This window comes from Netta rufina (assembly GCF_964035555.1).
Source record: "Netta rufina genome assembly, chromosome: 21".
In the NCBI taxonomy this organism is placed as follows: Eukaryota; Metazoa; Chordata; class Aves; order Anseriformes; family Anatidae; genus Netta; species Netta rufina.
Genome location: NC_140145.1, coordinates 9,196,376 through 9,210,373, shown reverse-complemented (window position 1 = coordinate 9,210,373; position 13,998 = coordinate 9,196,376). Strand labels below are relative to the sequence as shown.

At 40.0% G+C, this 13,998-nt stretch overlaps 1 protein-coding gene across 2 annotated transcripts in view; it reads right to left on the bottom strand.

Annotated features, from left to right (window-relative positions):
- Positions 1 to 808: 808 nt before the first annotated feature.
- Positions 809 to 13,998, bottom strand: part of VMP1 (vacuole membrane protein 1) — a 64,306-nt gene continuing 51,116 nt past the window's right edge. For both annotated transcript variants that reach the window (XM_084299733.1, XM_084299734.1), the window contains exons 11-12: positions 2,950 to 3,052; positions 809 to 1,610 (exon numbers count right to left, since the gene is read on the bottom strand). In XM_084299733.1, coding sequence (XP_084155859.1) covers positions 1,467 to 1,610; positions 2,950 to 3,052 — 247 coding nt within the window. In that variant the 3' untranslated portion in view covers positions 809 to 1,466. The remainder of the gene's footprint in view (positions 1,611 to 2,949; positions 3,053 to 13,998) is intronic.

The following is a 13,998-nucleotide window of genomic DNA, read 5'->3' as shown; positions in this document are numbered from 1 at the left end:
GATGGTACAGCCATGGAGATGTCACGACGGTTGGCAACACAAGAGGACATTCAGGCAGGATTGAACATAATACTTATTCTCTCACCTTGCTCAAGAGCTGCCCTACCCTAATACAGGGATAAATCTGACCTAAGCAAGAACAAAATCTAGCTTCTTTGTACTCATATTCCACCTTTTGATAACACTAATTCAGTCAAATTCTTGGTAATGCCCCATAGGATAAAAATGAAAAACAATAGTTCTGAAGTTGTTAGAGTTGCAATACATACACTGTAGCAGTGGAACGGGCATCTACTTACTAGACGGAAGAGATCAGTTTTGGTATGGGTTATGTTGCATACATTACAACTGGAACACACCAATCATGTTCTATAAATGTCTGAATTTTAAAGCAGAACTGTAAGGTTCTCTATGGCTCTACACATCATTGCTGGGTTTGACACCAATTCTGTTCTCAGATGGAATCTTTGCTCTTCATTACTCGTGGTGCTGTGATCAGTGGCAAATGTCTACAAAGGCTTTGTGCTAACAAACACAGCTAACTAGCTAATTTGCCTGCGTGAGACATACTTCAAGTTATTACCAGTGAGCCATACATCAAGTTATTTGCTTTCTATTTTCTTCTGCTAAGTAAGAAGTTCTTAAAGAAAAAAAACAACCAAGAATAAAGGGCAGTTTCAGCACCATTTGTGCAGGAAGGATGAGTAAAGCATGCACTTCATGGGATTAAGGCTTAATAAAGAAACTGAGTATACAAAAGTGGAGAGGAAAAGGAACAGTTTAAAAAGACTGACACAAGAAATTCTGGAATGATCAAAGATGACTTTATAAAGTTTTATCTTAACTTCATTCTAAATATACAGAATAAAAAATGCCAGCTTCAGCATTTTGACATCAATCATCTGTTAACATCATGAAGATTAAAGGGTGGCTTTTCCAACCGAGAGCACGTGCAATGCAATGGGACACTGGAGAACTGAGATGGAATAACCTTACCATGAGGGACATGCAACAGTTTTTACCCAATCTGTATTCATTTATATACATTTTGATGGTCTTGAAAGTTAAGGAAAAAGCAAAACAGCCACCCATCAAAATAAAAAGTTACCCTCAGGTCAGTCTGAAGTTAAATCAGGAAATATTAAATTGGTTTTGGAAGTAGTTTGGATGGACAACATCTGTGTTAAACATTTCACATCACATTGTCCATTCCATGTGTCCATAACACAACCCAGACATGTAAAGCATTTATACCTTACCTTAATATCTTTAAGTTTGTCAATGAAACGTCTGCTCTAATAGTCAAATTACTTTCAAAATAAAATAAAAACCTGTTATAGTTGAAAATTGATGTTAAAAAGTTTTTCCCCATTTTGAATAATGCTGATTTTTAAATATATGGAAAGATGTGTCATTTTTCATGTCTGTTAAAACCCAGCCCAGGGTTTTTTTTTTTTTTTCCAAGCTCATTTGGTTTTTTCTTCAGAGTACATCTTCTGTTGCAGTCGTTTGGCATAGCTTTGGGCCATGGAGTTGATTATAGATAAGATAAAATAACAAACCATAACAATCACCAATTTTTCAAACATCCACGATAGCCAGTTTTCCCCCTGAAGAGACAAAGACAAAACAGAAAAAGGAGGAAAATGAAGATTAGTGGACAGCACAAAGGCAAATTCTCCATTTTATGGGTGAAAGGGAAAAGCCCAAACATTTTTTTGGATTATGTAATTTATCAAATTAAAAACAGGAACCAAGTGCAAGCTGACAGGATTCCTGCAGGTCCCTCTCTAGAGCTGACTTTAGTCCCTTGAAAGACAATGCAGGAGGGGTTGCCAAATACACCGCAGGGCAGACGATGAATCCTTGATCATTACTCGTGTGCTAATGAAGTGATTTATTATTCCTAGCATTGTTTGGACTTCGCTAACAATTCATAGAGTTTAGAATTAGTAACCCCTGACTGTCATTCCCTGTCATGTTCAGTGCAAGGAAAACAATAAGGTCATTGGTTAACAATGTTTTTTTTCCTAAACTGCACACACTGTGCTATCTTCCAATTCGGAGCCAATTCTTCTTCCAGGAGTTACCGCGATGACCTCTGCAGTCCCACTTTGAGCGTTTCCACAGCTACTCGGAACTGTGGGCTTTTGTCAAAGGAGGGCAGCACCGCACCGCACAAAAGTCACTTCAATGCTCATATAAGGCGCCTGAGTATTTAGTTCTTCCTGACTGAGCCTCCCTAATTTCATCTTTCTATTAAGAAACAGGCAAAGAAACATTTACAAGGACAGCTACGGGTATTAAATGTGAAGTGTGAGATTAATGGACGCTACCTCACTCTGCCTTTGCACCCTAAGGGAACTCTCGTTGAAGTTACAACATACCTCTGTCCCCACTGAAGATTATAGGGGGAATTGGACTTAGAAATTGAATTGAAATTTTACTTTTTAAGTACTTTGTGTGAAAGGAGACTTCTGCCCCTTTGTACCAACTCTAAGTACCGTATTTTCCTTTTCCTTTTGAACACTACCACTTGGGGATTTTGTTCCTTTACTTGGCCATTAAAGCTGCAGAAGCCACCGGCTCCTGGAGCATTGCTGCTGCCCGCAGTTCACTATCACTTCACACGTAAATGAGACTTTTTTTTTCTTTTTTTTTTTTTTACTTAAGTTTCTCTTCCAAAATAGGCACACTAATACAGAGGCACAACGAGCCCCTGATGTTGTTTTAATGCTTTTTGTATTCTCTAAGAGGTTTCAATCCAGTTACATAAAGTTACGGTATTGTTTTTAATTCCCAGGTTCCTTTTAAAATTAAAATTTACTAATCCCCTGGGCCACTGCAAATCTTTGAAAGCAGAATAAAGAGTTACATCAGTAAAACTGACCAGCCAAAGACAGAGCTAAAGGAAAAGTTAACTGGGGAGGGAGGCAGAGAGGCTCTTACCTGTGGCACGCCACTGTCAGATTTGTGGTGAAGTTTTATCCTCTGAGCTTCCAAATATTCTTGAAATGGCTTCTGAAGAGAAGGACCTATACTTGGAATAGCACTGATGCAAAGTTCATCCCAGAGAACAAGACAAAATAGGGGAAGAAAAAAAAAAAAAAGAAAAAAAAAGAGATATATGTATATATATATATTTTTTTTTATAACTTACCACTTGACCCAAACAGAACAAAGTTCAGACTGAGCTACAGCTCGGAAGGGTACTGCTACTTGGGAAATCATAACCACAAAAATAAAGTGAATTTTATCTTTTAGCTGGTATTTCAGAAAGGGACGTATTTCCCCAGATCCTCAAAAAGCGTTTAAAAAGAAAAATATTTCAGAGCAAATCAGCGGTAATACACCGTTGGTAAGACAGAAAGAAGCCGTGAGCTAGAGCATTTCCTTAAAGCCCGGGAGAAGCCAGCTGAGGCTGTGCACTGATGCAGTGCTGAGAATAAAATGAATGACTTCTCAGAAGTCCCACATTTATCACCAGCAGTTCCTGTAAGAACTGGTTTGAACCGATTAATAAGGAAATGACTTGTGCTTGTGTCATCCCTCAGTTAAAAAAGAAACTGCTCGCCCTATGACTTGCCCCTATCTTCTCAAAGAAGACGGCCCCTTTCTCAAACTAAGTCCTTATTAGGACAATCTGTGCGTCATCCTTACCCAAAAAGAATGCATTAGCAAATTCTGCAGGCACCTCCCACAAGTCAGTGATTAACAAAGGAACAAAGAAAGAACTATGAACCCTGTTCTGAATCATTTCATGGTTTATGGCAGATGACTTGCACAAAAGCTACAATACGTTACCAAACACCTTGTTCTTACACTAACGTATAAAGATCACCGATAGGCTTGTGGCACTAGGAGCACTCCCGGACCTCCAAAGCAAAGGTGTTAACGCGGGACAGGCAGAGCAGCCACCACGTTCCAGCCTGTGAACACTGCAGCCGATCCAGACCCCAACCAAAACCAACACAGGTGATTTTTCTTTTGATCTTCACACCACACTATTTAGCAGGAGGCGCGAGGAGCTTTAGAAATTGCCCCGGCACACAAAAAAGCTGAGGTACTACACAGAAGAAATTAAATTACCCCCAGCAGCAACGGGTGGTGTTGATGCAAGTGCTATCTGAGAGCACAGTCCCAAAGTTTAATCCACTTTTATACACCCAGCGCTCCTAACAAGAACTAGGGGAGATTCCCCATCGCTAACAAACACCGTCTGATTTTCCAAGAGAACTGGTTTGTTGTTGTTTTTTTGTTTTTTTTTTTTAAAAAAATATTATTTTAAAGAAATTAATTAGATATTCTACATTTAAAAGTCTCCTTAAATTTCATTGCTACAGTTCTCATTCTATTATTTCAGGGAGGACTTAGGATTCAGTCACCAAGACATACACAGACAGGATTACAAACCCATCACCTCCTCTCTGAATGGCTGCTATTGCTACGTGGGGCTACATCTCAAATTATTTTCCTCAGTCTCCTGTTCTGACATGATCTTAGCTGTTCCATCCTATAGCCCAATTCAAAAGTAATGGCTTCCTAATCTTAAAAACTTATGAAAACGCACAGATTCAAGAAACAAAACAGCTCACTGAAATTTATTTCCTTTACTACAGTCGGGGCAAATAATTTTTTGAAAACATTTACTAGACAAAGAGCGTGTCCCTCATGATTCACCAGAGCGATGATACAAATGGGTGAGTAAATTTTGTGCCTGGAGTGGTAGATTTTCAGCCAAAAAAAGTGTTGAGACTAAAGCACGTCTAGTACACATTTTACATAAAAACACGTCAACTTTTTACAAACAATTTCCAGTTTTGCAAAACCCACCCTTAAGAATCCCACTTTTTTTTGTGGTAAAACACTCTCCTGGTGACTCGCTGATCAGAACGAGTCACGGCGTTAAAGAATTCTGGTCTGGGCTTTCTGTTCTTTTTTCAAATGGCACTTGGAAGCAGGAAAAGCTACTGGAGGTAATACTTCACTTCTAAAATTTTACATGGGTACAAAGTGAGGAATATTTAAATTATGAGAATAGTGATTAACAGAATACTTATTCAAAATCCTCCTTTTTTTCTCTTTCTTTTTCTGAAAACTGAACCAAGTCAGTGCCCAGTGAGCATTAAACAACAGAACAAAAACAAGAAAACCAAGTTCAGATGGCTTGAAAGGATTTGGGTGTATCAATGCTCTACTTCATTTTTTTCCCCACTAAAAGCATTCAGCATCTTCTCTTTGTGAGCATGATTAAAATTAAGTGTATGACATCCATTTTATTATAGCTGTTTTGAAGAACTGTGAACGTAAGGACCTTCATTTCTAAAAATCTGCATCACTTTGCACATTCACAGACATCTAATACTGAAAAAAAATGCAGAGGTTTAACTAAGTAAAATTAAGCACAGCAGCGTCTAGAAAATAATCTCCTCTGTGCACCCACAGTATTAGATATAAAATTCTCAAACTCCCAGCTCAGAGGGTTAGTTCTGGTTACTTGTACCCTTTCAACAACATTCTGTGATTTACTGAACCAGCCAACTTATTTGGCTAATATCGAAGCATAAAAATCATTTTATGATCTGTAAATTAAAAAATAAATCCCCCAGTTTTCATTTAGTTAGTTAGAACTGAGTGAGAGGTTCCCCTCAGAAATATGAAGTTCAGCTCAGCAAGGCATCAAAGGGGAAGGGGGGAGGCTTCAGCCTGGATCTTTAGGTGCTACACTTCAGCCCAGAGGCAGGTAAAATGCAAAAATGCAAAAGGAAGAGATTTGCATCACAATTCTGCGCCACTTAGCACTGACTTTAAGATCAGACTTTAAAAAAAAAAGTCTTCAAAAGGCTACCGCAGTTTCAGGAGCCTCGATGCAAACCACAGGCACCTTTACACATCCGACTTGAAGGAAGATGCTGGAAGATAACCCCGTTGTAGGACAGCCTGAAACTAATTCCTGGCATTTTCCTTTGAAAATAAAGCCTCTTGTCTTTCAAATAAGGAGTAGGAGAGGATGACAAAAGAAAAGAAACTTGACACACCACAGAACTGAGCTCAGCCACGCTTTGTAGTCTCTATCTGCCAAAACACAACACCCCCAAAAAAAGACCCACACCATCCCTGTAAAAACGTAGGTCATAGCGAGCTGCTGGGGGACTTCACCTTGAAGCAAAAAAAGTCATTCACTAGAAGAAGTTATTCAGCCAGAGGTTGTCTGTCAAGCAATGAACACGTTTCCCGAGCTGCTCTCTGGTTGTCACGCAATTTGCAGTTAGCAGCGAGGTGGCTGCACTGCTCCTGTGCTCCAGCCCCTCAGCACAATTCAGCTGCAGAACAAAGGCTGGCGACAGCTTTACCAAAAGATTCTGATTTTTTTTTTTTAATTTTTTTTTTTTTTTGAGAAAAAACTTTGCAGATATATTGATTCATTAGTAACTTTAGAAAAAGTTAAGCACTCAGCTCACAATTTGTTTTAACTCACGTTCATTTTCTGCTAAAATTAAATGCTTCACAAGGAATTGGAAGTTCAAACAGACTTCAAAAATTGCACTAGTCTTTGTTAGAGCTTAAATATATCAAAAACACATTTTAGTAAAAAAGATTATTTGCAATGTAATACACACAAGCACCCATCAAGAATTTTGTTTTCACTGCTGAAGCCTGTTTTCAGATGCATTACCTGGTGCTCGTAACTGAACGGATGCATCTGCTCCTCCTCTCCCCTTGTTATTGTTAATTAAGAGCCGTGATTTCTATCTAAATGAGAATGTCATAATAGTTTTCCACAGATAGAACAAAATTTCACAGCTACCTGAAGCACCACACTACACAGCCAGCAGAGAAGTTCCAGGATTTGTTTAAAAACACACCAAGGGTGTACATATTCTGACAGTATTAGCCCTAAAACTTATCCCACTAACAGTGAAGCTGTTTTCTATAGCACTCTGTGCAATTCAGTAATTTGCTTTCAGATTTAAAAGAATGACTGACAATATTTGAACCGCAAAGGCATGAAGTGGTAGGAAAGATTTTTAGGAAACTGCTTTTTGTAACAGTCTTTTGAAGCACAGGAAGGAATTTTCTCAAACACGTGGACTAAGCACCAAGTCCAGAGGAAAAAAATATTTTTCCTATGCTAAATTAACAAAAATTATCAAGTTCTTCAGTACTCCAGTCAACTCTGCTTTGCTAATATGAAAACTAAACCAATTTGATCATAGTATTTGCACTTTTGAAAGGCAAATCTATCATCTTAATAGATCATAAAGGCTAGAGGTTATCCCCAACTAACAAATTTCACAACCCATACCTTCAGTCTGCGAAGGTACAAGTAATTGCAAGCTGCACTAAATACTGAAGCACAGGTCTGTATCTAAACGCCCCATTTGTGAATCACTAACCACTGCTAACATTTCACAAAATAATCAATTTACAGTTGAGGATACACAGTTTCCATCTCCAAAAACCCCCGCACATGTGCGTGTTTGCCCACTTTTCCAGAGAGAAATGTTAGAATTAGCAAGTGTTTTAAGAAAACTACCAAGTTGCCATGGGTGACCCCCATTTTTAGAAGATGAATATGGTGGCTTGTGCTGCTTTTTTAAAATGTTACTAAAAGTTTCATTTGTAAGAGACAGCAAGCGATTAAGCAGCTGATTAATTTTAAGCAGTTCTTAAACTCCATTTCCTTTGATTGAAATTAAAGATGTCAATAAGACCTCCAGTGGCATCCAGTTCTCAAATTTTTACTCTGTTCAGCAGCTCACGGGAGCGACTGGCATCAGTCCCTCAGTTGTGATGACCAAGACACGTTAAGCTCTGCTCTGTGAAATCCTGGAAATCCCTTTTTATCATGGCAATGACCTGAAGGGAAATCGGAACCGTAAGCAGTGAATCAATGGCACACACACGAGCCATCAGGCTCCCAGGCCGAAGCACACCGCCGCCCTGTTTGGGAAGGTGATGCGGCATTGAATCACAGCCCCAGCCCCGTCTCGTAGACGATCTCCCTAATATCCACAGCTTAATTTGGAAAAAATGTTTAACTTCACACGGGGATTGATTTTGTCAGGCTCTCTGGCTGTCAAGTGTGGCCCAGACTGCCAGGGTCTGGGGGACACGATGTCACTCCCCTTTTGCTAAAGTTTGGCTATTTGGGCTCGGCCAGCTACAGCAAAACATCCTCTTAGGAAATGCCGGCACTCCGATTCAGAATGAAGACAACAGGGAAGAATTTTTAAATAACAGCAAACCAAACGAAGAGGAAAATTTCATTGTGTGTTTTGTCAGCACAGCCCCGCGCACATTCACTATCTCATCCTGCTGTCCGGGAGCGAGCATGGCCTGAGGCCAGAGATTATCTCCTGCTACAAAAAGGGAGTTCAGTGGCGCTGAAGAATGCGATGAACTGAAGGAGGGAGTGTGCTGGGATGAAGTCGTCCCTTCCAGAACCTCCAACTTTGTTTTTTTAAGAAGTATTTCAATTTAAATTGGAGCAGCTATTGACAGCCAGGCCAGGGGACCAAGCACAGGCTCTCACCTTTGAGCAGCTAACAACAGCTGCATGCAAAACAGCAACAACCATCGCACCCAGCACCCATTCCTCCCACACTTTGGGGTCTGCATTTGATTCACGCTTCTGTGTTCCCCGTAAGAACACAGCTAAACTCCATCCTGCAAGCATCATGGCATTAGTATGAGGCCTTGTGTTTGGTTATCTCAACTCTCCGTCCCCCAAGAGAAACTCAAAGCTTTGCTCCAGCACCACCAACTTCTTAAAAGTTTTATAAAGCCTTGAAAAAGAGATTCCAGTGGAAACGTTTCTGTGCCACCAGACAAGTACAAAGCTGATTAGTTTGCATACTGCTCGCTCTCTGAATAGAGCACCTTTCTTCCTGCAAGTTATCTGAACCTGCAATGGTTAATTTTTTTCCAGACAGTGATCTAAACAGGCTTAACGGTTAGTATTTTAATGAGCTGTCATTTCCTGTGCTGATAAAGATTCTCACAGTATTTAAACCATCCATTTCCCTGAGGCTCAGCCAATACCAGGACCCTGCTGCCGTGACTCAGAACGGACCTCAGCCTCCCGGCCTGACTCAGCCGTGACAGATTACGCTGCAGCGAGTCTGGCCGGGCTCCCAAGGTGCCCGTGGCTCAAAGAGAGCATTCACAGCAAACCTGGGCTCCAAAACCAGAGGGAGTAAGCACAGCTCCGGCATCCCCCACTGCTGCTTCGGCTTCAGAGCATTTGGCGACAGCTCGGTGCGAGCTGCGTGCAGCGCCCTGCAGCCGCAAGTCCATCGCCTTTATGGCCAGGATCAGCAGAGACACTGAGGGTTAAGCCTGGCAGATTCACTTGGTTTTACGAGATGAGGAAAGAAAATATCTGACTTGGAGATTACTAAGCTAAAATTGTTGCCCATTTGACGTCATTCCTACCTGGCGCTGTGCTCCAATACCCACGTTAACCAAGCCGCCTGCAAAGCATTTTCCTTGGGACATTCTGTTACGCTAAGGCCAATGCTCTCAGAAGTAGAAATTGCAACATCTCTGACCTGCTGGTTCTTAACTCTGCTCCACATTGCTCTTTGTAAGGAAACTTCTCTGCATTTTAAAGATATAGCACGATTTTTGGACACACAATTTATATATAAAAAAAAAAAAAAGCTTGCTTGTTTAAACCCTACAAGCCTTTTGCAAATAAACTTTTTATAATTCTGCTGTGATCCACTGGAAGGTTTTCAACACCAAAGCTACTCAAATTTCATTCACATCTGTGTCCCTTTCAAGACGCTGACGCCTTTGTTGTGCAGAGCTGATCTATTGTGCAGGGGGTGTAGTACCAGGGCACGGTCCCACAGGTTTCCGATATACCTGTGGGAGGGGAGCCAGTGATTTATGGTACCGAAGTGTCAGGTGTGTTGCAATAAACTTCCAAAAGCACTTATCTCAGGAGATTTTAAAGTCACTGCTCGCTTATCCACATGCTCAGCCATTTCAGGGTATTTTCAATTGATTTCTGCTACAGAGGTCTTAGTTCAAATGCTGATTGGAAACTCTATTTCAAAATACCCTGTAACAAAAACAGGATACGGCCACCGGATACGGACTTTAGGGCACATATGCAAAACAAAGGTCCCCGAAGCAGAAGGTGTGGCTGGCAGAGCAGGCCTGGCCCCTGTGCTGCTGGTGGAAAGCAGAGGGGTGTGAGGCCGTGGAGGTCACCTGGCGGGGCCGTGCTCCGCGGTCATCCCCTGCTGAAGGCCCCCAGAAGGCAGAGGAATTGCAGGGCACGCTCTGAATCAGGAACAGGACTTGTTCCACCCGAGGACATTTTATTTCTGGTGCAGCCCTTTATGACTGTAGCTTCTTGACTTGCTTATATTCTAAAGAAATAACCTAAACTGATACCTTTTTTTTTTTCCTTCAAGAATTGTGTACATCTTGAAGCAAAGTTTCCAGTTACGTCAGTCGCCATAATTCCACTCGTACTCCTTTCCTACAGGGAACATCGTGCTCCTTGCAAGAATCAGCTGAGATTAAGCCGTGAAGCAAAGAACTACGGCACACCAAATAGCAGCAAACTGGTTTGTAAAGGCAAGGGTTCAAGTGCCTGTTACCAAAAAACTGTTTTGCTTTAAGACATGCAATTATTCAAACTGGCAGCCGTAACTGGTAAGCATTAAAATTTGTTCCAGAAAAACACCAGATTAAGAAGCCTTTCAGTACCTCTGATATTCTGGGCAGCTTTTCAGGTGCGAGCTTGTTGAATGAGAGCTCCCAGCGTTAACAGGGCTTACATGTCTCACCCCTACAGCACGGCATTAAAATTAACTTCTAAATCCGTGGAAGTTCACAATTTTATTATTATTTTTTTTACATGCATTTCACTGTCTTGTGCTAAACTTCAAATTACTGTGACGACTCAGTTCATTAACTCATTGACTAAATTAATTTCTACTTCTCTTAAAATTAGCAAAACATCATTTGCTACGGGCAGCAGCTCCCTTCTTTTGCTCCAGGACTTGCCTGCTGCAGCCCAGGATCACTTATCACACCTGAGGAGCTGCTCCAGGCACTATCAGGGTGCTCAGAAGGGAGGCTGTGCCCACAGGGTGTGACTGTCCCGAGGAGATGCACCCACACCACTTGCCACTGAAGTTCAGCTGCTTCTGAGGTGGAGGCCACTGGGTGCCTACTGCTATATAAAACACATTTCTGAATTTTTTAGATTTTTTTCCCAAGTTCCAAAATGATGAGCTCGTTTCCACCAAATACAAACAGACCACGCTGAATTTAAAAGATTAAATTTTTCTCATTCTAACATTTACCCCAAATTGATGGCAGACGGCGGTGTGGATGGTATGCGTGGTGTGAGCTTTGAGTACTGCTTCTTTAGGGAGAGTACTGCTTCTTTTCTGGGAATTCTTCATGTGCATTTGAAACTACCACTTCAAAGAAAATATGTTCGTGCTTACAAGCAACGTGCTTGGTGTGCCTTCATAAACAACCCCGCAGTTGTAGGTAAAGAACAAATTAAGTGAAAAGCCTTAAGAGACAGAAGAAAACCCACAACACATATGATAATTAAACATTTTAAATGAGCTCAGCATCCAAGTATTTTACACGGATGATCAATAAGTGACGAGAATGCAAGGCAGAGCTCTTACATGCCACCCTTCCTCACAAAGAGCTCATGAAAGTAATACCACTTGGGAGAAAACACGATCCTCTTTGAGCATTTTTGACAGCAATAACACAACTTTAAACTATTAACTGGTAGAACAGGTTGATAATTACCGGCCTCGGGTAGACAACCAGGATCTTTGGCTCAGCTTTGATTGCAGGACTCCTGCAAGCTTCAGTTTCTGAACCCCTTCCATGCCCCCTTCCCCTCAGCTAGCACTGACCCCGCTCTATACCACGGCTTGCTGCAGCACAGCTGCTGCTTGCCTTGCTGCTGCCACCACCCATCCTTCCTATCTCTTTTTTATACTGGATAATGCCAATATTTTCTTTTTTTTTTTTTTTTAAACAGCTTCTCAAATTCACACCCCTTTATTTTCCTTTTCTCTCTACATTTAATTAATAGAAAGAGTATTTTGTGATCCTTTTGTATGAAGGCCTAGAGAGACGTAAAATCAAATCACCCTGAATTAAAGCACAGCATCCAGTAACAAACGCAGACAACTACTGAGCTACAGACAAGCTCTACAGGTAAATCATTTTTGCTTTTTGACTAGGAATCACATAGTTAGAGACATTCCCACTGGCTTATAAAATCAGATATTCTCAGAATCCACCTCATATCTCAGCTTAATCTCCTGTCTAGATGCTAGCTGTCCCACACATGAATATAGTTGTTATTTTGAAGTATCATGCTCAGACATTTCCTATTGTGTAAAAGCAATATCTCAGACAAAGGTCTTAAGGCATATTGTTGGATAGAATTTGATTAAAATTAAGTTACTAACCATTAAATAGATCTATATTTTAATTAAGTTTAATGCAAGCTATTGTTTAACATATTCTATACTTCACTCTAGAAAGAAATTGATGAGGTAATGCTAGCAGACAGATTGGGAGAAGTCAAGGATACCGGGACATTCCAAAAATCTTACTGTCTCTCGAGAACATTTTTTAACTCTGACATCAACCATCTAATAAAATCTGAATCCAGCAGAGGTCTTGTGAATGCATTCTATGTAATTGGAGGCAAAATTATCTCCAAGACAGATGAAGTAGGAAAAAACTACTAGTTTTGGCTCAAAGACCTGCAGGATAAGAAATCTTTGGAAATATACCTAGCTTAGTAGCAGTGTTGATTAAAGACTAGTAGTAAATTGTCTGGTGTGATTAATACTACAAAAATCTAACTAATGATTGTTGAAATTAGCCACATTTCTCATTTTCTTCTTTAAAATATTGAAAGCAACAAATCGATTTGGATGTTTGTTACAAAGCAGACGCCCAGTCAGAAAATCAGGAAGTAATAAGGTCAGGATTTGTTTCATTAGTAAACAACCCTAGAACGTTTCTTTTAACGATCCTTTTTCTTTGTATAGCATTACTACTTCAAGTCTACATATTTTAAAAGCAATTATTTCCAGACACTCCTCTCCTGAAAGTGTTCTTGAGGAGTATGGCTTTATTATTATTATTATTATTTTTAATTTGAACTCAGCTATTAAAGTTTGGGTAGCAAAATATCCATCAGTTTGCCCCACGTGACAAGTGAAAGACCTGGAAAAGGAAAAACTCCTTTAGGATTTATTTGTGATACCCATATTAGGTTAAAAAATATTATTGAGATCTAATTTGTTGGATTACCAGGCTTTCACTGTTAACATCAACACTGGATTTGTAAGAAGTGCACAGAATGTGATGACTGAACAGGTAGATGAGGCAGAAGTCTGGCACTTCAGTCTTCAATAATCAGTCAAGCCCATGAAGGCAACATCTCATATATTGTTTTTATATATATTTAAGCAAAAACGCAGCTAATATCAGCTTAATCTTGTTTTAAACCAAGATTTTCACTTAAAAAATAAAAAACAGTAATCAATTACTAAAGAACTCCAGGGAAAAAAAAGACAAGCTTTCTCAAAATTGGCACAGTTTACCCATGAAAATGCTCATTTCTCCTACAAAAAATTAAGTTTAACAGACTGGAGATATAATATTACATAAAAAAAACTTTTCAGCCTGACATTTTATGACAAATTTAGTATTTTATATAAGGCAACTCTAATTATGTAAGATGTTTATCATCATTTTGAGACACTGCAAACATCACAACAGTCCTTTCAGTTTTTGTCATAGGATCCCAACACAACACTGAAAAAAGTCAACAAAAACCAGTGCATTTGCACTCAACAAGTGTAGCAAGCTATAATTAATTGCTGTATTGTATTTTGGGGTGAAAGTTAAATGTAGATATCAGATATTCAGGCCATCTGACCTTCAATGCTATTATGTTTCTCGAAGCACTTGAAGCCT